We start from the raw sequence: 24,469 nt of genomic DNA, 5'->3' as shown, positions 1-24,469 counted from the left end.
AAACACCAAAGCACAGTGGTGCAGGTGGGGACGGTCACGGCTGCCAGAATAATCCTCAGACTAGGGAAATCCTCAACTGTTCCGAATATTAAAAACTGGTTGGAGTTGATGTTGGAAATAGTGTCATATGAACAAATGCTGGCTAAGTCAAATAATGACATAGAAAACTTCACAAAGTCCTGGAACGGTTTTCTTCTCTGCAATACGGGGACAAGTAAATTCTTGTGATGAACTGCTGTTTCTGAAAGTATTGACGAGTGATTATTTGCTGACTATGGTTGTTTCATCGAAGATATTTGTATATGTCATTTTTTATTTATCATTTTATCTATATTTTGTTGTGAAACTTTTATTGATTAGATATGCACTGACCTGGTGGTTTTGTTTTGGTTTTGTTTTGTTGTGTTCTGTTTTATTTGCGGGTTGTTTTTTGTTTTTTTTTTCTTTTTCGGGGGGTGGGGAGTGGTTGTATAGATGTATACCTTTAAAATAATAAAAACTTTAATAATAAAAATGGATTCCCAGCTCCCTGGCAAATTCAACATGGGATTTTTTCCCACCCTTCAGCCATGTCCTAAACCTCTGTCTGTAAGCCTTTGATACTAACTCATAAGCTGTTAAAACAGCCTTCTTCACATTGGTATAAACTTTACTGTCATCCACTGTAAGAGCAGAGTATGCTTCTTGAGCCTTGCCTGTGAAAACACACTGTAAAAGCAGTGTCCGGTCCAGATCAGACCAACCTCTGCAATCAGCAACACACTTAAACAGGAAGAAAAAAGTATCTTGATCCCATTCAGAAAACTGAGGAACCAAACGCAGATTATTGCCAACATCAAACAAGCTAGAACTTCCCCTGCCGGAACTTCCACGCCATCACTAGTTGAACTCAATCTACGTTCTTCCAACTCCATTTTTTTCACATCTAATCTTTTCTGTTCTATTACAGCCTGCAGCAAAAGCAGCTCCCGCTTCTGTTCAAAAGTCAAGCTAGTGTCAACAACATCAGTTTCCAACCACGTCCCTGTAGCCTGCAATTTAGCTGGTCCTAACACATCGAAGTCAGTTAGATTAGCTTTAATGATAGCTCTAATATTATCCTTAGACCGCTTATCACCGACCTCTAGATGAAAATGTTCAGCGATCTTTAACAATTGTTCGCGTGTGCAGTGCTCCAACCCCTCTTCAGATGGATCTTGCAAAAACTCGTCAACAGTAGCCATAACTTTAACAATTAGTCACCAAACACCTGAATTCCAACTCCACCAGCAGCACTCTGAGCTCCCACAATCCCAAAACAACCAGAGTGTCACAGTGACCCTATCCCCCTAACTGACTAACCAGAATCTAACTAATCTCCCCCATAGTCTTCGGGTGTTACCGTGATGGGTTTTTATGCACTAAAGCCCGAGAGTCCGGAAAAGCAACCAATAAATGGCGACCCCCCTGCAACTCCGGATGTGCTCCCGAGACAACTGCTCTACCCATGTTCATACCACACTAAAATCCCCCCCACAACAAACTCCATAAAGGAAGTCGTTGTTAAGCCTAACAGGGACAGAACCATCGCGACTTACTATGATTGTATGGGAGCGATCACTCAAACTGCTACACAAACACGCTCTCTTAAAACAGACGTACAATGGCTGCATCACTCACCAAACACGCTCGTCAACGTCCCCCAACAAACCAGAGTTCACAAATCAAAGCACAATACCTGACAGCTGATCTCCAATCTGGGTTCAAACTGACGAGCCCCCATTTGTCACGCCCCACTCGTAGGCGATGACAAAAATGGGAGACAGACGAGTGGATCCAAAGAAACAATACTTTATTTGTTTCAAAAAAGTATGGGCTGGGAAGACTGCTCAGCCAGTCCGAGAGAAGTGTGGAGCAATGCTGCCTGTTCCGGTCAGGTCCGGAGGCCAATCAAGCAGCCCTGGTGACTGACTAGATGCCAGTATTTATCAGCCACCCGGTGCGTTCAATTAACAGCCCATCCACCTGCTTCCCGAAAGACCAAAAAAAGCAAACAAATAGTGGACTAGACTAGAGACTCCTGCTGGACAGGAGGGGACCGTCACAGGAGGGCAACCCATGTAGAGGGTTGGGAGCTGGAGAAGGCAACTGTCAGATCTATAACCTGACATTCTCGCTGGACAAAAATAAGTGCACAGTGGCGCAGCTGGTAGAGCTGTTGCCTTGCAGCAAGAAGGTCCTGGGTTCGATTCCCGGCCCGGGGTCTTTCTGCATGGAGTTTGCATGTTCTCCCTGTGCATGGTGGGTTCTCTCCGGGTTCTCCGGCTTCTTCCCACAGTCCAAAAACATGACTGTCAGGTTAACTGGTCTCTCTAAATTCTCCTTAGGTGTGAGTGTGTGTGTGTGAATGGTTGTGTGTCCTGTGTGTCTCTGTGTTGCCTGGCGACAGACTGGCGACCTATTCAGGGTGAACCCGCCTCTCGCCCGGAATGTAGCTGGAGAAGAACCAGCAACCCTCCCGACACCACTGAGGGACAAGGGTGAACAGAAAATGGATGGATGGATATATATTTATGTGAATGAGTGAATAACTGATTCACATAGGCACATATAAACATTAAGCCTAAAGCCATACTACAGCAATAGAGTGAATGTTCTGCTCTTTGTGTGGGAAATATTTAAGTGTTTTTTAAGGGGTGTTGTTGTCAGTTGCTATGGCAAATCCCTCGGCCAATGCAGAGAGTGCCAGCATTGGCCAGGCAAATGCAGAGAGTGTATTTTGGAGTCCTCTGGTCTTGATAAACCGCTACACAAGTACAAGCCATTTACCATTTGCTTTCATTACACATCATCTGTAAACATTATAGTCCATGTAGATTCAGATTCATTTTATTCGTGTCCCAATTTGGGCAATTGATATTGCAGCAAGTATAAAAAGCTAAAAGACAAAATATCAAAGATTAAAAAAACAAAAACAAAAAAATCCATATAAAATAAAGATCAACACATAAAAGGAAGAATACAGCAGTGTGTTTCATTATTGGCCAACAGTTACTACACTATATCAGTGTAATCTATAGATTCCTGTCTAACCTCATCTCATAACCTATCCATCATCACAGCAATCAAGAACAAGCTCATAGCCAATCCTTGATGAAGCGGTTGAAGTGCAGCTTCATCAAGTATTGGCTCCTCCGTCGCTCTTACAGCAACAGAGGAGCTGTAAGAGCTCTTCTCTTGGAGCTCTTACAGTGGTGCCATGATCTTACCTGATCTACCTGACTATGGTAGAGTGGTGCTCTCATATATGTTCAGCATCACGCTAACATACTCCTCTGCTACTTTATTTTTCCTCGTACAGTACAATACAATCCTGAGAGGGTTCCTTTCTTAGAACGCCATCATATGCATTCACAAAATATAACAAAAACAGTGCAGCTACCGCTAATATTCTCTGTAGTTCTCTATCAACATTCGTAAAGCAAATTTTGCATCTGTACTACATTTTCTTGGCATAAAATCACACTGTTACTCAGAAATTTAACTTTTAACTTCAGTCTGGCTTCAACGACTTTCCCATTATTTCATTGAATAACTCATGAACTTAATACTTCTTTAGTTGCCGCAATTTTGGACATGTGGAAAAGAAAAAAATCTGTGTGGGAATAGATCAGGCTGAGACCCTGGCAAATGGCAAAGAGCAAATTCTTTATTACATCCACGGATGGGAACAGCACACAGCACGCTACAGTGAGTTCTCAACATCAGTTACAGCTACATTCCTTCCTATAGCATACAAGTTGAGCCATAAAAAAGGGAGGATACAACCTATAATTGTGTGATAACAGAGTTGGATGGGTTTAACTGTTGTGATCTGTGTTTTTCTCTGTACGTTTATTTTGAGTTTTTCTGAGTCTCCATGTTGTCCTGTCTCCCCTTGATTGTTTCCCAGGTGTGTCTCGTTTCCGTGATTACCCTCTGTGTATTTAACCCCACCTGTGTTCTTTGACTTGACAGCTTAGACAAGGACCCGACGAGGAACAGTCGGGTGTTGCACGTTTGTCGAGCCAGGCTGTCTTTTCTGTCCAATCGTTAGACCTGTAGCTACCAGTGCTGAGCCCTAGCTTTTCGCTCTACTGTGCCGCCGGGCTGGACCTTTTTTGAATTGTGTTTGGACTGTGTTATTTGGATTATTTCGTCATTAAATATCAACTATTTTTCTTTCACAGACATCTCCCTTGTTTAGGTATCTTCTAGTGATGGTGAGATGAAGCCTCATGAGGCATTGAACCACTTGAGCCAACTGGTTCGAGAAAGGGTTCATTTCTTGAAGCTTCATGTGCACACGAAACCACATACTGGCCAGGTGTATGATCACAGCCAGCTGTATCTTAACATGTGTGATGCATTGAATTTTTGTCTATTATGGCTCTTGGGAATGACTTCACAAAAGGTGAAGAAAAAAAAGAGACAAAGAGATAGAGATATATATATATATATATATATATATATATATATATATATATATATATATATATATATACAGAGAAAGGAAAAAAGAGAAAATCCTATCCTGTCCCACAGCTATCTAAAAAACCCTAAAATAAAAATTAAGAACTTTAAAACTAACTAACCAATCCTATTTGTAATAGTGAGATTATTAGTAAAAAACTCAAATTAAATAAATAACCCAATTATAAGTCCTGAAATAATAAAGTCTAAAATCATTAAATATTAATCCCAGAAAAATAAATAAATAAATAAATAAAGGGGGAAGGGAAACAAACTTCATTTAGATCAATACCTTGTTTATTCGAGAGCAAATCTGCTTATGATGTGTGATGATGGTATTGGAGTTCAAGGTAACTCGAGTTAAATCAGGTGGTGAAAATTCACGTATCCTTAATATTAGAATTAAAATTAAAAATAGGATAGCTGTGGGACAGGATAGGATTTTCTCTTTTTTTCATTTCTTTGTCTCCCTCTCTCTCTTTCTCTCTGTATATATTATATTATTATATATATATATATAATATATACAGAGAGAAAGATATATTTCTCTCTTTCTCCATCTCTATATATATCTCTCTCTCTTTCTCTCTTTTTCTGTCTGTATGTATTTATCTCTTTCTCTCTGTATATAACGATTTTTTTTATTTTTCTATTTCTCTCTATCTCTATATATCTTTCTCTCTCTCTTTGTCTCTGTCTTTTTTTCTCTCCCTCTTTTTGTATCTGTGTGTGTCTCTCTCTTTTTTTCTGTCTTTCTCTCTCCCTCTCTCTCTATATATGTATATATATTTGTCTCTGAGTATCTTTCTTTCTCTCTGAATCTGTTCCCCCCCCCCTCTCTCACTCTCTCTCTACCTTTTCTCTCTCTCCCTTGGGTACGACCAGAGGACGAGGAGTTGTGGACGACGTGCGGCGGCCCGTGCTTTCATATGACTTCCTAGTGAAACTGCCCTATTGGGTGGGGGAAGTTGTAGTGTTTATTTATATATATATAGATATATATATATTTCTCCCTGTCTCAAACTAAATAACCACTATCAAAACTCTATCCACTCTCTCAACTGACCGCAATTCGCCTACAACAACCCACATTTTGAATGGAGCCTGTGGGGTTTATAAACCCCGCGCCAAAATCTGAGCCACTTCCCGAAGCAGTCACGTGGTACAGCCGGGCAGCGAGGCTTCGGACGTCATCGTTTTCGGCTCCTCCCCTAAATGAAGCAAGCTTCGATACACGCTTTACGGAAACGCCCCCTCCATTACTGACACGCCTTGAAGCCTCGGCACATCACTAGTGTCTTCTCTATCTCTAGTATCTCTCTGGACAGACTGGTCAAAAACTCTACAACTGGCTCTCCTAGATACTTCTGTGTTTTCACAAGTATATCAACCTGATCAACTGCCTTTCCAGTTGTCATCCTTTTCAATCCCTTCCTTGCTTCATCCTTTCTAAGCCACTTCCTGGTCCACCGTGTCAGCTTCTTCTCATCTTTGTTTGATCTCATTTTCTCCATTCAACTTTTTGAAGAACTCCTTCCATCTTTCTCTAACACTTTTTGCAACCCTTTTCTCCCTCTTCAGTCTCCAGGCTGGTCAGTGTGCCTTCACTTTACGCGACATCTGCCTCTGCTCTTGGTGACTCTCAGTCAGTTCCTTCTTGAAAACCACACAACTGTCTTCCTTTTTCAGCTTTCACCAGTTTGTCCTTGGCTCTGACTTTCTTTCTCCCTAAATCTCTACACATCACCATCTTGTATTGGCTGGCAACCCTTTCACCTACCACAGTCATTCGGGATCCTCAAATGTGTGCTCTCACCAAGTTCCAACATTTCCAGAGCTGCAAGGGCCCCTCATTCTCTACTCAACTCCTTCTGACTAACAACAGCATCAGTTACCAAACACCTGGTGGAAGTGCACATCTGCTGAGCTCATCATACAAATTACTTCTCAGTGCAGTTGTTGAAGGTTTAATGCGGAAACATTGAAATGACGTGCTGAAGGTGGAGTTTCAGAAAGACCACCAGCTCCTTAAAAAGCAGAGGTCAATTTTGAGGCATTAATTTTCAATGTCAATGTTTTTAAAGAAATGTTTGATTAATATACAGCATTTTTATAACAACTGAAGTTGTAGTTACTTTAGTGTGTTATAATATCGCACTATGTGCCTGGAAAAGACATAATATTGTCCTTTTAATAACTACTTCTGATTTTCTTCTCTGTATTTCAGTCCCTCCGACTGTGAAGCCTGTTTACACAGAGGTACGTCAGGCACTTGGCCGAGCATTCAGCCTCACCTGTAACTTACTGGAAGCTTACCCAGCTCACCATCTGCAGTATGAGTGGAAACTGGGCTCACGCCTGCTCACTGTTGGTCACTTTAGTGACCAAAGCCATGACACCAGTTACCATGTTAAAGCTCTGAACCGAGAAGGCTATGGCGAGTACACCTGTGAAATCACCAATGATGCCGGGGCAGGTCGGTGCACCTTCCTACTTACAGGTGAGTCAATTCGAATGATAAGTTTTTAATAAAATACAGTCCTGCTCACCATTATTGGCACCCCTTCATGTTTTGCATAGCTGAGTGAATATCTTCAGAAATAAATGGAAATGTTCAAAACTTAAATCAGCAGTATCTTTCAATTTGAGGTCCAACGTAATTTAACAAAGACAATTACCATTTCAACATAAATATTTTAATTGCAAAGGACAAAACAGAAAACCAGCATGTGCACTAATATTGACACCCCTCCTTAATATTTGGTTGCACAGCCTTTGGCAGCAATGACAGCCTCCAAACGTTTCTTATATTCATCTATAAGCTTCTTGCACTTCTCGGGTGGCATTTTCTTCCACACTTCTTTTGCAATATGCTCAAGCTCTTGTACATTTGCAGGGTTCCTTTCTCCAATGGCAGATTTCAGCACCCTCCAAAGATTCTCAATTGGACTGAGATCTGGACTCATTGCTGGCCATTTTAAAACAGTCCATTTTTTCCCTTTCAACCATGCCTGCGTGCTTTTGGAGGTGTGCTTCGGGTCATTATCTTGCTGGAGGACCCAGGATCTTCGCCTCAAACCAAGTTTTCTTATGCTGGGCAAGACATTTTGCTCTAGAATTGCTTGATAATCTTCTGATTTCATGATGCCTGTGATACGGTCAAGGCCTCCAGTACCAGATGCCGCAAAGCAGCCCCACAGCATTATGGATCCTTCACCATGCTTGACTGTTGGTATGGTGTTCTTTTCTTTAAAGGCTTTGTTGCGCCATCTGTAAATGTATTGTTTGTGTGAATTACCGAAAAGCTCCACTTTTGTTTCATCTGTCCATAAAACGTTGTCCCAGAAGGCTTGAGGTTTGTCCAGGTTCTCTTTTGCAAAGATCAAGCGTTATTTATGTCTTTTCTTCAGCAATGGGGTCTTCCTTGGCCTCCGCCCATAAAGCCCCACTTTGTTTAGTGTGCGCCGTATAGTACTTGTTGAAACAATCACACCAGACTGCTCCAGGTTGGTATTTAGGTCTTTAGATGTTTGACGTGGTGTTTTTTCCACCATTCGCACCAACCGTCGAAGACTTCTGTCATCAATTTTTCTCTTCCCCCCATGTCCAGGGAGGTAATTGACCGTTCCATGCCTGGAAAACTTCTTAATAACATCACGCACCGTTGAAATAGGGATACTGAGGTCTTTGGAGATGGCTTTATACCCTTTGGAGGTCTTGTGCTTACAAATAATAGCATTTCTGGTGTCCTCAGACAGCTCCTTTGTCTTTACCATTGTCACATGTGAAGATTGACTAACAGGTGGTTTTTAAAGTACCAACATGATCATTCATTTGTTATTTCATGTCATGTGTGGAGGCAGTTCATCACAAGTGATCTTTATTTGTGATTTGCAACAGGTGAGCCGAATTGAGTTTTCATACTGATTTGCTGCCAAAGGTGCCAATACCATTGACATGTTAAACATTATGTTTTTCTTTGTTTTCCTCATAATGTTTATCTTTTTAAATGTTATCATTTGCTGTTTTGCATTGAGCACAAGCTATCAGCAGTAAAATGTTGTTTCACTTGATGAATTTCCTTCAGAAAATATTCCACTATATGTACTTGAACTTCCTGGGTGCCAATAATGGTGAGCAGGACTGTATGACAGTGTGTGTGTAGGGATCAGTGACGTCAGTAACGTGTTAATTTGTAACGCGTTACTGACGTCGGACCACTTTTTTCAGTAACGAGTAATATAACGCGTTGCTATTTCAAATCGAGTAGTCAGACTACAGTTACTTATCGAAATCACTGTGCGTTACTATCTTCTTTTGTATTTAATGGTATTTCCTCTACTTGTCTTGTCGAGTGACCGACGTCTCTATGCGACAGAAATGTAAACAATGGAGGGAGATGCGCATTTTGTTGGAGGAAAAACTGGAACTATTTTGAGTTTCTGTCACCAAGTCCGATTATTATAAGCGGCTTTGGGCTTCATTTTTTTAAAGTCGCTTGAAAATTTTACGAGTTGCTGGTTGCTCCTTTTTGGGCTCGTTTTTGAACGTGAAGTTACTCATTTGGGCTTGGAAATAAGCAGAGACTCATAATAAATCCCAGAATTTGTTCGTCATTAAGGTAGTTTTACTCAGTCTCTCCTTGTTCATCATTTCCCGGATGATCCGTCCCGCTGTGTCTTTGTTAATGTCAAGTTAATATATTACCTCTGAATGACGTCGAGCTTCGCGTTGCGCTCCAGAAAACTGCAAACATCGAGACCAATATGAACAGCGCAATAAACGTGAAAACAGCCACGAATAAACGTGTCCGTAGTTGGCAATGATTATAATGGCAATTTAACGCCACTATAATTATTAATATTAGGATAAGTGTCACCAATCTGTGCAGCCATCTGAGCTGTGGAGCTGCAGGAGGAGCTCTGTGCTGTGACACCAAACGCAGGGCCGTAACACAGAACCTGAAGGTGGGGGGATGGGGGGGGGCTTTAAAATCCTTCTTAGAGTTTTCCAGACAATAGTGGACCACACAAATTACTCAGGTTTTTTTTTTTTTTGTAGTGTTTTTTTGTACAATCTCCTCTTCAGTTCAACCTTATCAGTGGAGACACATTGTTGATGTTACCATTATAAAATAGCTGACAATTAAGTATTGGCAAAGCTCAATGTGATTTTCACAGGAGGCGGAGCGTTGTTGTTAGCAGCTGCTGAAAGTAACTAAAAAGTTACTTTTAGTGTAACTTAGTTACTTTCCAAATCAAGTAGTCAGTAATCTAACTAAGTTACTTTTTCAAGGAGTAATCAGTAGTCCGATTAAAGTTACTTTTTCAAAGTAGCTATGCCAACACTGGTAGGGATGGTACAATAAGCACAAGATAAATTAAAATGAGCTCAATTGTGAAATGAGGGTGAGAATTTTCAGATGCTTGCTTGTTTGTCATCCAGTGTCTTTGGTAGAAAGAGAAACACCACAAAAACAAAGAGCTTCACTCCGGCACATCAAATGGCTCCTCCCCTTGTTTTCTTACAGTAATGGGCTTGGCACATGTAGATCAACAAACAGCAAAAAGTGCCAGTTTTCCATCACTCGGGGCGAAAACAAAACATGGGCTGTGAGAGTGATGGCATGGACAAAAGTTGAACAAGTTTCAACTTGTGTTGCATTGCTTCCTTGTGGCTGAGACTAACGGTTGATATATTTTGAAGGGCAAGGCTGTTTACAGAGACTTCATAATTGAATTTATGTGTTTATGGTTTATTTATGTATTTTGGATATTTTAATGTTTTAGAGCCAAAATTAAGACGGACCCAGTCATGGCTACTTCTGTGTCATAAAAGGTTATATCCATTCCAGTGACGCACGGCCAGAGGAGGAAAGAGAGGCAGAGTCTCACTTATCAAAATGGAAAAAGTATAATGATAAAATAATTTAGATTGCTATTTTCACCCTGCGTTTTGTACTTTAAAGCAGTGTTTCCCAACCCTGGTCCTCAAGGCACACTGTCCTACATGTTTTAGAGGTTTCCCTGCTTTAATGTGCCTGATTCAACTGATTAACAGGCGTTTGTTGAACTGCAATCAGTCATCAATTGAAATCAGCTGCACTGAAGCAAGGAAATACCTAAAACATGCAGGGCAGTGTGCCTTGAGGACCAGGTTTGGGAAACACTGCTGTAAAGTATTTATTATTTATTTAGCTTAACCAATTTTGATTATTTTTTTCTTCATAATCACAGAATTTTTGCATTTTCCCATTCAAATGCTTGGAAGTGCAGCAATTAAGGCAGCAGTGAGTTGAGCTTCACCTGGGATTGATCAACCTCTCTCTAACGGCACTGGCTGCCATTTTAAAATAACTCACAGGTAAAATTATCAGTAAGAACAAGAGAGATCAGAATAAACTGTTCCTCCTTCAGTCAGAGCAGGATAAGCGGAAGAAGATGGGTGGATGGATGGAGACGGATGCCAGATAGCTTACTGAATAAGAAGACTTAAATTAACAAGCGACTGGCATGTGTATAGAAAAGGCAAAAACTTCAAACAATACAATTACTAAAAAGATCCAGAAAAAACTGGGGAGCAGCACCTGCACTCACACCAGAAGTGGCTGATGACAATTTACAAATTGAGATCAATAAAGTACATCTTAACATAAGTTCAGAAGTGATGACCTGTTTAAAATTCATCCCACTAGAGAACCTTGAATCTAACAGATCCACCACAGCTGTGTTAATGTCACTCTGAAAATGCTTGGTTTTAGAAATTCAACAATGCCTAAAGGTTTTTTCTTACATTTTTTGTGTCTTCTTGTTTAACTGGTTTCTATTTATCCCTCTCTCTGATCCATGACCCCTACATCTCCTCAGGGAAAGCCTACAAACCAGAGTTTTATCATGATACCTTCAATGCTCTGTGGCAGAACAGGCCTCAAGTCTATGGCTTCAAACTTCAATGGACTCAAATGGAGCCCAATTCTGTGGATCGAATTGTGGCCTATCGGCTTGGCATCAGGCAGGTGAGACTCTCAGATCATACATAAACTAATACTGTTATATTCAGCATAGTTTTAACTACTTTTCTGTGATTTTACATAATGTAGAGATAGGGTTGCAAAAGTGTGAAACATTTCCATTACCTGCCTCCCATGGATTATTTTTATGCCCTTGATTTTTACAGTGTAAAAGACACTGTAAAAAATGATAACTTATCATATAGAATAATAAATTCTCTCAAAAACTCCTCATAAGTCGTATCAACATCATTTTCTTTGTATATTAATTGCCAGTCTTACTTTAAAAAAATTCTTCTAAGTGCCTCTATCCATTCATTGGTCTTATTAATATGAATGCTGGCAGGTGATCACTGATGTCATTTATTAATAATCCATTTTCTAAATCATTTGTAAAAACATTGTCAAGCAATGTGGCACTGTGAACTGCTATTCTAGTGGGTCTTGTAATTTTTGGAATTAAGCTAATACTGTGCACAGTGTTAATGAAATCCTTTGTATCTTTGTTTGTTTGGATTTATTAAGTTGATTTCAAAGTTATCCCCCACAAACATAATGCACGGCACCCAATTTTTCACATTAGTAAAGTGTTCCTCTCTCCAGTTCATAAATATGCTTATGTCAGAACTTGGTGTTCTCTAGATACAGCCTATATGATTACCGGTATATTTTCTGGACTTTTTTTCTTTATTTCAATTGTACATACACATCATTTACAACAGTTGACATTTTTTTCACCACTTTATACTTAAAGTTTCGTGGTGTAGCTATGTGTGTAGATGTGAATTATGTTTTTTCTGTTCATAGAGATCACTTATAACCAGGTCAAAATGTATATCATTATTGCTCTTTATCTAAGTTTCTGATATTAATAAAATATTGAAGAGGTAGAGCAGACCGGGGCTTGTTGTGGCACTTTTTACACTTATATTTTTTGGAAGCAAAACGTCATGTCATGTTGGGTTCAAGTCTTTTTGCTCACATACAGAACACAATCAGAACAGGAAAGGAACAGATAAAGTTTATTTTGACAATGATGAAATGTGAAATTGTGTGGTTCTTGTCCTGTGGATGGAAGTTGGTGTTGTCGGTACTCTGAAGTTTCATGCTGTGGCAGCTGAAGGAGGAACAACTTATCCTGCTCTCTCTTGTCCTTACTGATAACTTTGCCTGAGTTATTTTTAAAGTGACAGTTTTTATAGTTATATTTTACTTTTTCAACATCATAACTGGATTACTTCAAACCTAAAGGACTGAGGGATTTTCTTACTTTTATTTTTTACCTTTTCTTCATCTCCAAGTTGAACCAGGACAAAATGCCTCTGGCCGACCCCAAGGACCTCAGCAGTATTATACAACGACTTCAGTCTATAGAAATGAAGATCAAACTGCTGGAGGTGAACTTTGAAATCAACGCTAACTGTGAGAAAGAGACAACTCTTCCTCAAAACGACGGAGAGGTCGTATGCCTCACATCAAGCAGCCCACCCTGGAATGCTCTGGGTGCCAAGTCGCAGCAAAAGTCTCACACTGCGGATCCGATGAGACGACTGACAGGGAGAACCCCTCACCTGGACAAATCGGCGTGGCCGGCTCTGAGCCGAAACCCACCTTCAACTTCAACACCTGCTCCACCAAAGAAAAACAAACAAGCAGCTGCAACCAAAACAGCTCCATCGACTCCCAAGGACAGAGCGACCAGCCCAAACCTCAAAACATTCTCACTCTGTGGGAATCCCACTGAAAAACAGATTTTCTGCACTCCAGCCTGAACCTCACCTTCAAACATCAACAATGAGGCAAGACCAACACATCCACCCCCCAAGACCCTAAAGGAAAATGAAAGGTATGCCAAAAGTGCTTATTGTTGGAGATGAAGCAGTAAATGGAATCAATCACGTCTGCAATCCCAAGAAAACCAGAGTGATTTCTTTTCCTGGTCACACTGTGTCTGATTTAACTCACAAAGTTCTCTCTCTAACCGCTGATCAGCCAGATATTGAGACTTTAGTTGTGCATGTTGGAGCCAACGATCTGGCAAAGCAGAAATCTGAGATTCTGAAAAAGGACTTTAATATTCTTCTGAACACTATGGGAAAATTAAAATTGAAGTTATTTCTCAGTGGACCAATTCCATCACCTCAATGGGGAGACGAAAAACACTCCAGGCTGGGCATGATAAACAAATGGCTGATTAAAACCTACTCTGCCAGCTCAGTGACCTTCATCGATAACCTCTGGATCTACTGGCAGCACTTTCACCTTTTTGGAAGAGGCGGACACAATCTTAATAAACATGGAATAAAGATACTCACTGCAAACCTTTTTTATTTTAACAACAAGGACAGCAACGTCATCGTTGCTTCAGAAGAACAGGCTCGAGGACGTCTGATTAGGATGGCACCCTCTGCATATCAGGAGCCAAAACAAGCTGATACAACATCGACTGGAGACGGAGCAACTGGTTCCCTTCCTCCTCCGCCCCCTTCTTGCTCATCCACTCATTCACAGGATTCACAAGACACTTTTGGAGAAATGTCTTCTGGACCAGAGTTTCTTAAATTTACAGATGGAAGGAATCAACAGGTTCTACTTGGGACGTCTCTCCTTAGCACTCATCTAACAGACCTCACTTCATTTAAGCCACCTGCCTCTGATTTCTCAGAGGATCCATCACTCTGTGTTTCTGAGGTCTGAGGCCGGGGTCCAGATATTGTTTTTACACCAGTCTTCCCCAGAATGTATCTGGCCCCCTGGCACTGCAAAACAGGACGTTACCTGTCCGGATCACTACAAGAAATGTTACAAAAAACAGAAACATAAAATACAGCAGACCTAATTCAAACCTCAGACTGAAGAACTTTTGGCCTCCAAGTTACTAAAACTGGCTCTTTTAAATCCCAGATCTCTCTGTGCTAAAGCTCTATTAATCAATGATTTCATCACTGAGCATAATATCGATGTTATGTTTCTGACAGAAACATGGTTGAATGACAATAATGAACTGATCGTACTAATTGAATCTGCGCCTCCTAACTACAATTTGTTAAGTGAGAAAAGAAAACATAAAAACCCCACTTGGACAAACAGCAACCATCACAAAACGTTCTTCACTGAAAACACAGCAGAAACATTTAATCAAATCTACTCTTTTTCCTCATCTTTAAGCTCTAATGACGTAGATAAGTTGGTAAATGATTTTCAGTCTAAAGTTTCAGATATCATTGATTCTATTGCCCCAATTAAAATGAAGGTTGTGTCTGGTAAGAAGAAATCTCCATGGAGAAATGCACAAACAGTTAGATCTGCAAGACAATGAAATGGCGTAAAACTCAACTTCACGTTGATTATGATATCTATAAAGAAAACTACGTTACTATCATTTAACACTCAAACATGCAAGACAGGCTTTCTTTGCAGATGTCATAAACAAAAACATTAACAATGCTCCAGCTTCATTAGCAACAGTTGACAGACTCACAAACCCTCCTATCACGTTACCACCTGAATTTCAGTCTAATGCTGCCTGCAACCAGTTTTCCAGTTTCTTTTCAGAGAAAATTAAAAAATATCAGAGGATTAATCTGCACATCCACTATAAAGTCAGAACCAACACTGAACCCAAACAAAACAAATACAGGAAAAATGACCCAATTTCAACTACTTAATTATAAAACCCTAGAGGAAATTATAAGTCAACTCAGCTCCAGTTCCTGCTGTCTGGATGTCCTACCCTCACATTTCTTTAAGAAAGTTCTGCCTGTTGTTGCTACTGATCTGATCCAAATAGTAATTCATGGCTCTCATCAGTCGTTTTCCCCCAGGCTTTGAAAACAGCAGTAATCAAACCACTGATAAAACAGAACAATCTAGACAAATCACTACTGCAGAATTACAGGCCGACCTCTGACCTCTGACCTCCCATTCATCAGCAAAGTTATTGAAAAAATTGTGTAAACAGTTAAATAGCTTCCTAACGATAACCAACTGCTTTGACTCCTTCCAGTCTGGTTTCCAATCTCACCACAGCACAGAGAGTGGCCTAGTCAAAGTGTTCAATGACATCCATATAAATACGGACTGTGGGAGAACCACAGTTCTGGTTCTGGTTCTGTTGGATCTCAGTGTTGACCATGACATATTACTGAATGGACTGGAGAGTTGGGTCGGACTCTCCGGTCCAGAGATTAACTGGTTTGAATCTTACATAAAGAACAGGGATTTCTTTGTTTCAATTGGAAACTTCTCATCAAAGAGGTCAAAGGTCACATGTGGGGTACCCCAAGGTTCAATCCTAGGACCCTCTTATTCAATATCTATATGCTCCCTCTGGCTCAGGTTATAACAGGAAATAATATTAGCTACCATAACTATGCAGATGACACACAGCTCTACATTATGATGTCACCAGGTGACCTTTGATCCCATCCAATCACTGAACAGAGGCTTAGAACAGATAAATGTGTGGATGTGCCAAAACTTCCTCCAGCTGAAAAAAAACAAAACTGAAGTTATTATTTTTGGACGATCTAGAGTTATAGATCTAGAGTTATAGATCTAGAGTCAGTGCACAGCTTCAGTTATTACAACTAAAAACCAGTGATCAGGCCCGAAACCTGGGAGTAGTGATGGACTCTGACCTGAACCTTCAGAGCCACATAAAGACAGTCACAAAGACGGCCTTCTATCACCTGAAGAACATTTCCAGGATTAAAGGACTAATGTATCAGCCAGATATAGAGAAACTCATCCATGCGTTTATCTTCAGTCGTATTGATTATTGTAACGGCGTCTTCACAGGTCTGTCCAACAAATCAAACAGCTGCAGCTGATCCAAAATGCTGCTGCTCGCGTTCTCACTAAAACCAGGAAGATAGAGCACATAACACCAGTTTTAAAGTCCCTCCACTGGCTCCCTGTAGCTCAAAGAATAGACTTTAAAATACTGTTGTTAGTTTATAAATCACTGAATGGTTTAGCACCACAATACATTAAAGATCTGCTGCTGTTGTATCAACCTTCCAGAACTCTCAGGTCTTCTGGTTCTGGTCTGCTCTGCACCCCCAGAACCAGAACCAAATGAGGAGAAGCAGCATTCAGCATCTATGCACCAAAAATCTGGAACAAACTTCCAGAAAACTGTAAAACAGCTGAAACACTGACTTCCTTTAAATCTCAACTAAAAACCCACTTGTTTAGAGTTTTATTTGAAACGTAATCAATTACAAATTTATTGATGGAATCTGACTTGATATTGTTTTGATTGTTGATTCTATGTTGCATTGTGTTTTTGTTTGATTTGATGTAAAGCACTTTGAAATGCCTTGCTGCTGAAATGTGCTATACAAATAGTTTGATTTGATTTGAAGTTCATTTGTCCGATACCCCTTCAACTCACCATCTCTCTCCCATTGTCTTCAGAGGAAAAATGGACTGATCTTACTTGGTGTGATGATGTGTTTCCGCCAGGGGGAAATTACTGGGGCCACTGGGGTGGCGGTCTTAGCTGGGGTCTTGAGATGATCCAGGTTCCAGTGTGAGGTCCAGACAGAGAGTTATTTGGAGGTAGATGGTAGCGGCCACGGTGGAGGGCGGACAGGTAAGTTTTTGAAAGGAGAAGCAAGAGTGATCTGACTGCCAGCTGTGAAACCAGGAACTGTCACCAATTCTTCAGCAGAGGTGGAGAGGGACTCAGGCAATGAGTGGGTAAAATCCATGGCACCACGAGGGGAAAACCAGAAAGCCAGGAATTTGGGCAGTGGGTAAAACCCAAGGTGCCATGAGGAAACATCATATCATATATATATATATATATATATATATATATATATAGAGAGAGAGAGATACAGATACAGAAAGAGGGAGAGAGGAAAAAAAACAAAGACAAAGAGAGAGAGAAAGAGATATATAGAGATAGAGATAAAAAATATATATATTTATACAGAGAGAAAGGGAGAGAGAGAGAGAGAGACAGAGAAAGGAAAAAAGAGAAAATCCTATCCTGTCCCACAGCTATCCTATTTTTAATTTTAATTTTAATTCTAATATTAAGGATACGTGAATTTTCACCACCTGATTTAACTCGAGTTACCTTGAACTTCAATACCATCATCACACACATCATAAGCAGATTTGCTCTGGAATAAACAAGGTATTGATCTAAATGAAGTTTGTTTCCCTTCCCCCTTTATTTATTTATTTATTTATTTATTTTTCTGGGATTAATATTTAATGATTTTAGACTTTATTATTTCAGGACTTATAATTGGGTTATTTATTTAATTTGAGTTTTTTACTAATAATCTCACTATTACAAATAGGATTGGTTAGTTAGTTTTAAAGTTCTTCATTTTTATTTTAGGATTTTTAAGATAGCTGTGGGACAGGGTAGCATTTTTTTTGTATATATATATATATTTCTCTCTATCTCTATATCTCTTTCTCTATCTCTTTGTCTCTTTTTTTTTCTTCACCTTTTGTGAAGGCATTCCCAAGAGCCATAATAGACAAAAATTCAATGCATCACACATGTTAAGATACAGCTGGCTGTGATTATACACCTGGCCAGTAGGTGGTTTCGTGTGCACATGAAGCTTCAAGAAATGAACCCTTTCTCGAACCAGTTGGCTCAAGTGGTTCAATGCCTCATGAGGCTTCATCTCACCATCACTAACAGAGAGTAACTCTGGGTGGGCTCAAGGTACCATCACTGGCAAACACTCAGGCGAAGAAGTTCAGTCAGTCCGCTCCTCTTAAGCCTCAGGATGATTAGCTGATGACCAACAGGTGCGCTGAACCACAGGTACGCCCTCCGCAGGAGGCAGCCTCTGGCGCCATCTTGTGGAGGAGTAATGGAACCACAGACAAACAAAAGGAACAGAAAACCCCCCAAAAAGGGAAAACAAACCCCGATACCTAATACACAGAAACATAATGCAACATAGAATCAACAGTCAAAGCAATAATACACTGGTTAATTAGTTGTAATCTATGTTCATGCTAGAAGTTACATTCTCCTTTTGGTTATTGTACAATATTAAGTACAATTAGCAGATGGACATGGCAGACAAGTCCTCTGCTAGATTTGCTCAGTGTAGTGCAAGTCACTAAGTTATAGTGGGTAAGTAATAGGGGTGCCACCACACATTTTGGGCTCCAAGACGAAAAATGTTTTCAGCTGCTGTTACAATTTGTTGAGTCTATTTGATCCATCAAAAGCGTCACAATTTTAAAGTCTTGCAACTGCCTTGCTTTCTTTGGTTCAATTACTAGCACAATATTTACTGCTAGTGAACTTTACAAGCAAGTCTGCATACTGTATGCAAATATGTTTTAAATTTTTTTATCAGTTTTTTTCATATTTGTTAAAACTGTCACCATGTTCTGAGACAGATAATCTGTGAAAAGATCAATCTCCAACTCCTCCCTGAGCTGCTATTACTGTCAGGGAGGAGTAATGTACAGTTCCGATCAAAAACAACCAATCAGAACTAGGAGGAGGGTTTTAGCGCTGTCAGTCAACCTCATTAAGTCACTGCTAAATGTGCTAATGGCAGACAAACAACTTATCATTACAGAAAAGCCGTTTAGCTGCCTTCATTGGTAGTCGTGCTAATTAGTCTGAGGATTCACAACAGGCTATGCTAGCTCTAGCATAGCACAGAGCGAAGGAGAGAGGGAGGGAATATGAGCAGTGCCACACAAGATTGTGAGTGGCGGCACTTAAACCAATCTTCTGCCTTTAGTTGTTTCTAGATAGCTTTGGAATAAGGCAGAAGAATTTCATTTTTTCATACTATCCTGTAACGACATACTGACAGTTTTAAATATTTAAATATAAAACTGTAAATGTAAAAATATTCAAATATTTTTAATAAAAGTTGCATACTGCAGCTTTAATTTAATTTAGGAGAAGAGGGGACAAGTCAGAAGGGAAAGTGGCAGCAAATATTTGTAACTTAAATGCAGCTAAGTTAGGGCTGTCTCTGTTCTACCTTAGATGATAATAAAAATATTTATTTTTGGATGTTTTTAGATGATCAAAACATCTAAAAGGTTTTTATCAACATTTTGATGCTTTTCTCATCTAAATAACATTCAGATGATAAAAATGTTATGTAAAATTTTTATAATCTAAAATGATGATACAAAATCTTGTACGTAGTGTAAGCTGTTGCACCAAGAACTATTGAATCAGGAAATTCTTTACATCTAAAGTCCTTCGAGGCCATGACATTTTTTTCATCTACTTCTGTGTTTGTCTCAGGTGGATCAGACTCGCTGGTGGGAGCAAGAGATTTTTATTGGTGGACCAATCCAAAAGGGGCAGCTGCTGACTTACAACCTAACGGAACTGATCAAACCCGAGTCCTACCTGGTGCGTCTGACCCCTGTCACCCGATATGGTGACGGGGATGCTTCTGAACGCACAATCACGTACAGCGGTGCGTTATTGTCTTATACATTGCTAATTATAACAATATTTCTGTATTTGATGTGTCGTTTTATGGACAGTATTTTTTGCAGCTTCGAAACTTTAAAAAGATTTGAAAATGTCATTATATTTGAGGGGAAGGGCCTGATCTACAAAGATTCAAAATGAGTCATTTGCTGAGTCACTCTAATCCTGAGCTGGAGAGGGTGAAAGAATGAAGTGGAAAAAGTGAAATGGTTGAGTTTAAGGAAAGATGGGGTTGTAGAAATTTAACAGAATGTGCAGTATGGGTGATCTGAGTATAAATAGGCTATTTGGAAAATTAGAGGTGTGGCTTTGAACAAGGCACTGCTCCCAAACCTTAAATTAACAACTTTAAGTAATCCAAGGTTAGTTGAAAATGTTGGCCTAAATATGTTGTAATTTGTGCATGTTCATGATAGTAAAATGTTAATAGCAGGCCAATTGTAGCTCCTATAAAAAGTAGACCAAGTGAGAGAAAACAAAAGGTTAACAGTTCATTGTGTTTTTTGCAGATCTTGGTTCCACAGGTTTTAGAAGAAATTGAAAATGTGTAGGTTTTCTGATGCTTATATGCAAATTATATACTGTGGAAAACCAGAGCAGAGACACAAGCATGGTTTATTGAGAGTAAATGCAAACATCATTACAAAACTTTATGTTCTGTAATGAAGGTTTTGACTTTCGTAATCCCACCAGCAACAATTGCTGCCAGACATTTTTTCTAACTTCTGGCTGGAAGCTCTAAAATAATTGTTTTGGCTTTTGGCAGCTAATTGAAGTTTTAAAATAAAAATAATAGTGTGTCTACTCTAAACAATATCAATGTCATATATTTAGTGTGAAAGGTCACATAACCAGACCTCTTTACTTTCTGCCTGTGACGCTGGAGGTAAACGTCAGTCACAAACCTGCACAAGAAGTCAGTAAAATATTTTAATAAACAGATGTAAAAATATTTTGTATATATGTCCTTTAAAAGGTCTTCTACTGACATGTAATGAAATTGTTATTGCTTCTTCCATCTCTTAATCATAAGAATTGATGCCGCTAGCATGAAGGGGATAAGGTGAAATGATTGAGTGTAAGCTCTATGCTATGTGTCAGTGGTTTGCCTGTTTATTCTATATACCTTGCTGTTCCCACACAGCTTAAATCTGATGTTTTAGATCTTCTAGACCAGAAAGAACACCAAGATGATGTCTTCTACATCACTCTCATTCCCACAGTTGAAATGAAGCACAAACCCTCGCAAAAGGCGACCTATTCCACAAAGTGTGGTCTGTGCACTGAATGACGCCACGCCTGAAAGTAGCTTAGGACAGGGTCTGATATTCCAAATAATTGGAATATTCATATTTCATAAACATTCTGATATATCTTTTTAGATTTTCTCTTCATATACATGCAATATTTATAACATGCAAGGTAATTACATGTTGGTTTGGTGGATCAGGGAGAATTTCCTCCAAGATGGAGATTTGTTCATCGTAACACTTTCACCTGAGGTTGCCTCAATGATGAAATAGCCAAATGAGGTCAAAGGTTACTTGGCACATTGAGAGAGTGACATCTGCATAATGTGGCATTGAATCTTTATGTATCTAAAATATTTCTGAACACTCTTGTAACCATTCTTTGTTATAATGGGTTATGCATGTCATCATTTTTCTTATTTTTTATGTATAAATAGGCCAGATTTGTGTAATTCAGACTATGCAGTTTCCCACCAGTGACAATTGTTGCTGAGTATAAAACCTACATTTTCACTAACATTGCCAACATAAAATGTAATAATTCATAAATATTATGTGTCAGGGAGGTCTAAGGATTGAAATGCATGCATTTACTTTACAGGAAAAAAGTAATTGGGATTAAACAGGTTATTTATGTTTGATCAAAAGAAATCCCAAGCTAATTTGAAGGTTTCTGGCTCTATGCAGATTGTCTGATTGTGCTTTTTTCTACTTTTCTGCAGCTCCCGTTAACCCACATCTCAGTAAGTATCTGTCCCCAAAAACAAGCATTTGCAGTAACTGTTTCTGTCACTCTCCCCTGTCTGCCTTCTGCTCTTTCCTTTCACATCTGGAAACATTTCGCTCATCAGCCCAAGTTTTTTGTTCAGTAGTTTAGAGCAAGGAAAGTTCTGTTTGAAGAGACCGTTTCTTTTTATACAAGAGATCAAATATTGCCTATCTAAACTCCATAATCCCATGAATAATTGTAGAAATAGTTATCCTTTTTTTATTAGTAAAATTACCCCACAAAATCAACTGCCTCTGTGAATAAGCTTTTTGCATTTCCCAAATTGGATCTCTTACCATGTCTGGTGTGTCATTGATGCTTAAGAACAAATCCGTGGGTTTCTTTATTTCTTGAATACTCTATTGTCTATTTGTCTGACAATAGAGTATTAATAAGCCTCAATTTCTCAGTGACTTTACACCCAAAGGCAACTTGTAAAAGATCTGGGCAGTGATCTGTTTTGTGTTCACAACTGATAACAGCTCAGAGTTCAACAAAAAGAGGTTTATCCTGGAGTAAGAATTATGGACTGGTGAAAAATATGAACATTGCCACTTAGTGAGAGATAATAACCTCCATGGGCCTACTACATTAAATCTTTTCATAAAATTTTGAACAGTTTCTGTAGACTTTAACAGTCCACAGAAACTGTGGATCCAACGATAGGTTAAAATCCCCTCACATAATTTTATGTGAATTCAGATTTGGTATTGCATAAAACAGGTCAACATAAATATTTCAGCATTTGTGGAATAAATACTGACTAGAATCAATAAAACATTTTCTGTAACAATAACATATCTACCTTTAAAGTTAGAAATGTCTTTAGTTATCTTAAAGAACGTGTTTTTTTATACAACTATTGCTGTCCTCTGCTTTTAGTATTAAAATGAATGAAAAATTTTAACTTTCCAACTCCTTGGCATAGCCAATGTTTCTGATTCTGATATGGGCAAAATGGGCAACAGCCCCATCTTGTGGGGAAAGGCATGAACCCTCCTGTCCCCTGGTGGTCTAATCCCCCCAACCTCTGCACTTACAATTGGAGGATCTGAATGTTAACAGTACCTGAAATATCATCATACAAACACCTACTACCCTTGACAACTTCATGGAGGAGAAGGGGCGGGGTGGGTGCTGTCAGGGTGGTTCACCCAGGGCGCCAAACAGGCTAGGACAGGTTTGAGGCGAGGGTCCGATGACCTGAAAATAATTAGTGACTTGAATTTTTTTCCCCCTGCACACAGAGCAGCAGTTCCACAGGAAAGTGGCTGAAATTCCACTTCTATATAATGCACAGGAATAATTTCCCAGTAGTTTTTATAATCTTTGGGGAGAGTTTTGTGCAATACTTCATTCCAGTGTAGTCACACTGTCACAAGTGTCATTAAGTGATTTTTTTCATCTCATGGCTTGATTTTTCATCTGTTTATGGGTGTTGTGCAGTGTCTCTAGCTTCTGGGTAAGTTCTTCTCAGAGCGCAGTTATGTTAGCCTGAGTCTCTTGTCAGAGTGAGGAGATATCTTTACATCGCTCCTAAGTCATCCTTGCTTGTTTTTATAGCCAACAGGAAGTCAGCTCAAAGAGATTGTAGTTCACTCTGTGTTGTCTTCACAAAGATGGGGGTTTCTTCCTCAGGTCATGATGTTGATGTTGTTGATTTAGGATGCAAGTGCAGAGAGGAAGAGGCAGCTTGTAGATGAAGAATGTTTTGATGAAAAATAATTACAAAAAGCGGAGGGAACACAGGGAGCCTCCCTGTATTCTTCAGTATGACACTGTTTGGTCAGAAACAGCCAATCAGAGCCAGGAGGCCAGTTTTATTGCTCAGTTACTCTTTACAGTCGTCCTTTGGACTGAATACTTGATGCAAAGTACCTGCAAGTTTCTTTGTATGCTTTTGTCTAAATTATGTGATTTTATATCTCTATTTTGTCAGCTCATATATCCAGTACCATTTATACCTAAATCAAAATATTAACAGCCAATCCAAGTGATCGGTATCGATGATCGACAGTAATCAGCCCCTCATGGGTGATCGGAATTAGCAGCAACAATTTTGTTTCTTAAGATACACTTAAATATTCCTCCTTCCTGATTTTCTAACTTTGTATTGTTTCATTTTGAAGGGGTTTTTACTTTTTCCAGAAGAAAAAAAGCGCCTTCTTTTTATAGTCCTTGTAATGTATTTATCAAAATCATTCATCTTTGTTTGATTCTAACTACATTCAATTAGGCCACATTAATAAATAAATTTACGATACTGGATTTATGTTATTAAATGAATCATCAGCATTGTAAAAAGTCTAGGACTTTATGAAATGTATGTTAAATACTTTTTTATACTAAACTGTATTGTGGTGTTTTAGGGGTGCCACTTTAACTGTGTTGTGGTCTTTTAAACTTTCAAGTGAATTATTTCATGATTACTCAAGATGGCTCCACTATTTGATATTGTTTTCCAATTTTAAGCTTGGGCTGCACAGTGG

The 24,469-nt window shown here is 39.3% G+C and overlaps 1 protein-coding gene across 4 annotated transcripts in view; it reads left to right on the top strand.

Moving 5' to 3' along the window:
* The window catches only part of LOC122845798 (MAM domain-containing glycosylphosphatidylinositol anchor protein 2-like), a 164,097-nt gene that overhangs the window by 101,409 nt on the left and 38,219 nt on the right, over positions 1 to 24,469 (top strand). For 3 of the 4 annotated variants that reach the window (XR_006373136.1, XM_044142229.1, XM_044142228.1), the window contains exons 9-12: positions 6,719 to 6,991; positions 11,358 to 11,506; positions 19,767 to 19,944; positions 21,934 to 21,954. Coding sequence is in view for 3 of the 4 variants with exons in the window: in XM_044142229.1 (XP_043998164.1) it covers positions 6,719 to 6,991; positions 11,358 to 11,506; positions 19,767 to 19,944; positions 21,934 to 21,954 (621 nt within the window). In the remaining variant the exon portion in view is untranslated. Of the gene's footprint in view, positions 1 to 6,718; positions 6,992 to 11,357; positions 11,507 to 12,801; positions 14,227 to 19,766; positions 19,945 to 21,933; positions 21,955 to 24,469 lie in introns of those variants that run through there. The other variant, XM_044142230.1, reaches the window with a different exon arrangement.

This window comes from Gambusia affinis, linkage group LG16, assembly GCF_019740435.1.
Source record: "Gambusia affinis linkage group LG16, SWU_Gaff_1.0, whole genome shotgun sequence".
Lineage (NCBI taxonomy): Eukaryota > Metazoa > Chordata > Actinopteri > Cyprinodontiformes > Poeciliidae > Gambusia > Gambusia affinis.
This window is presented reverse-complemented; position numbering and strand designations above follow the sequence as displayed.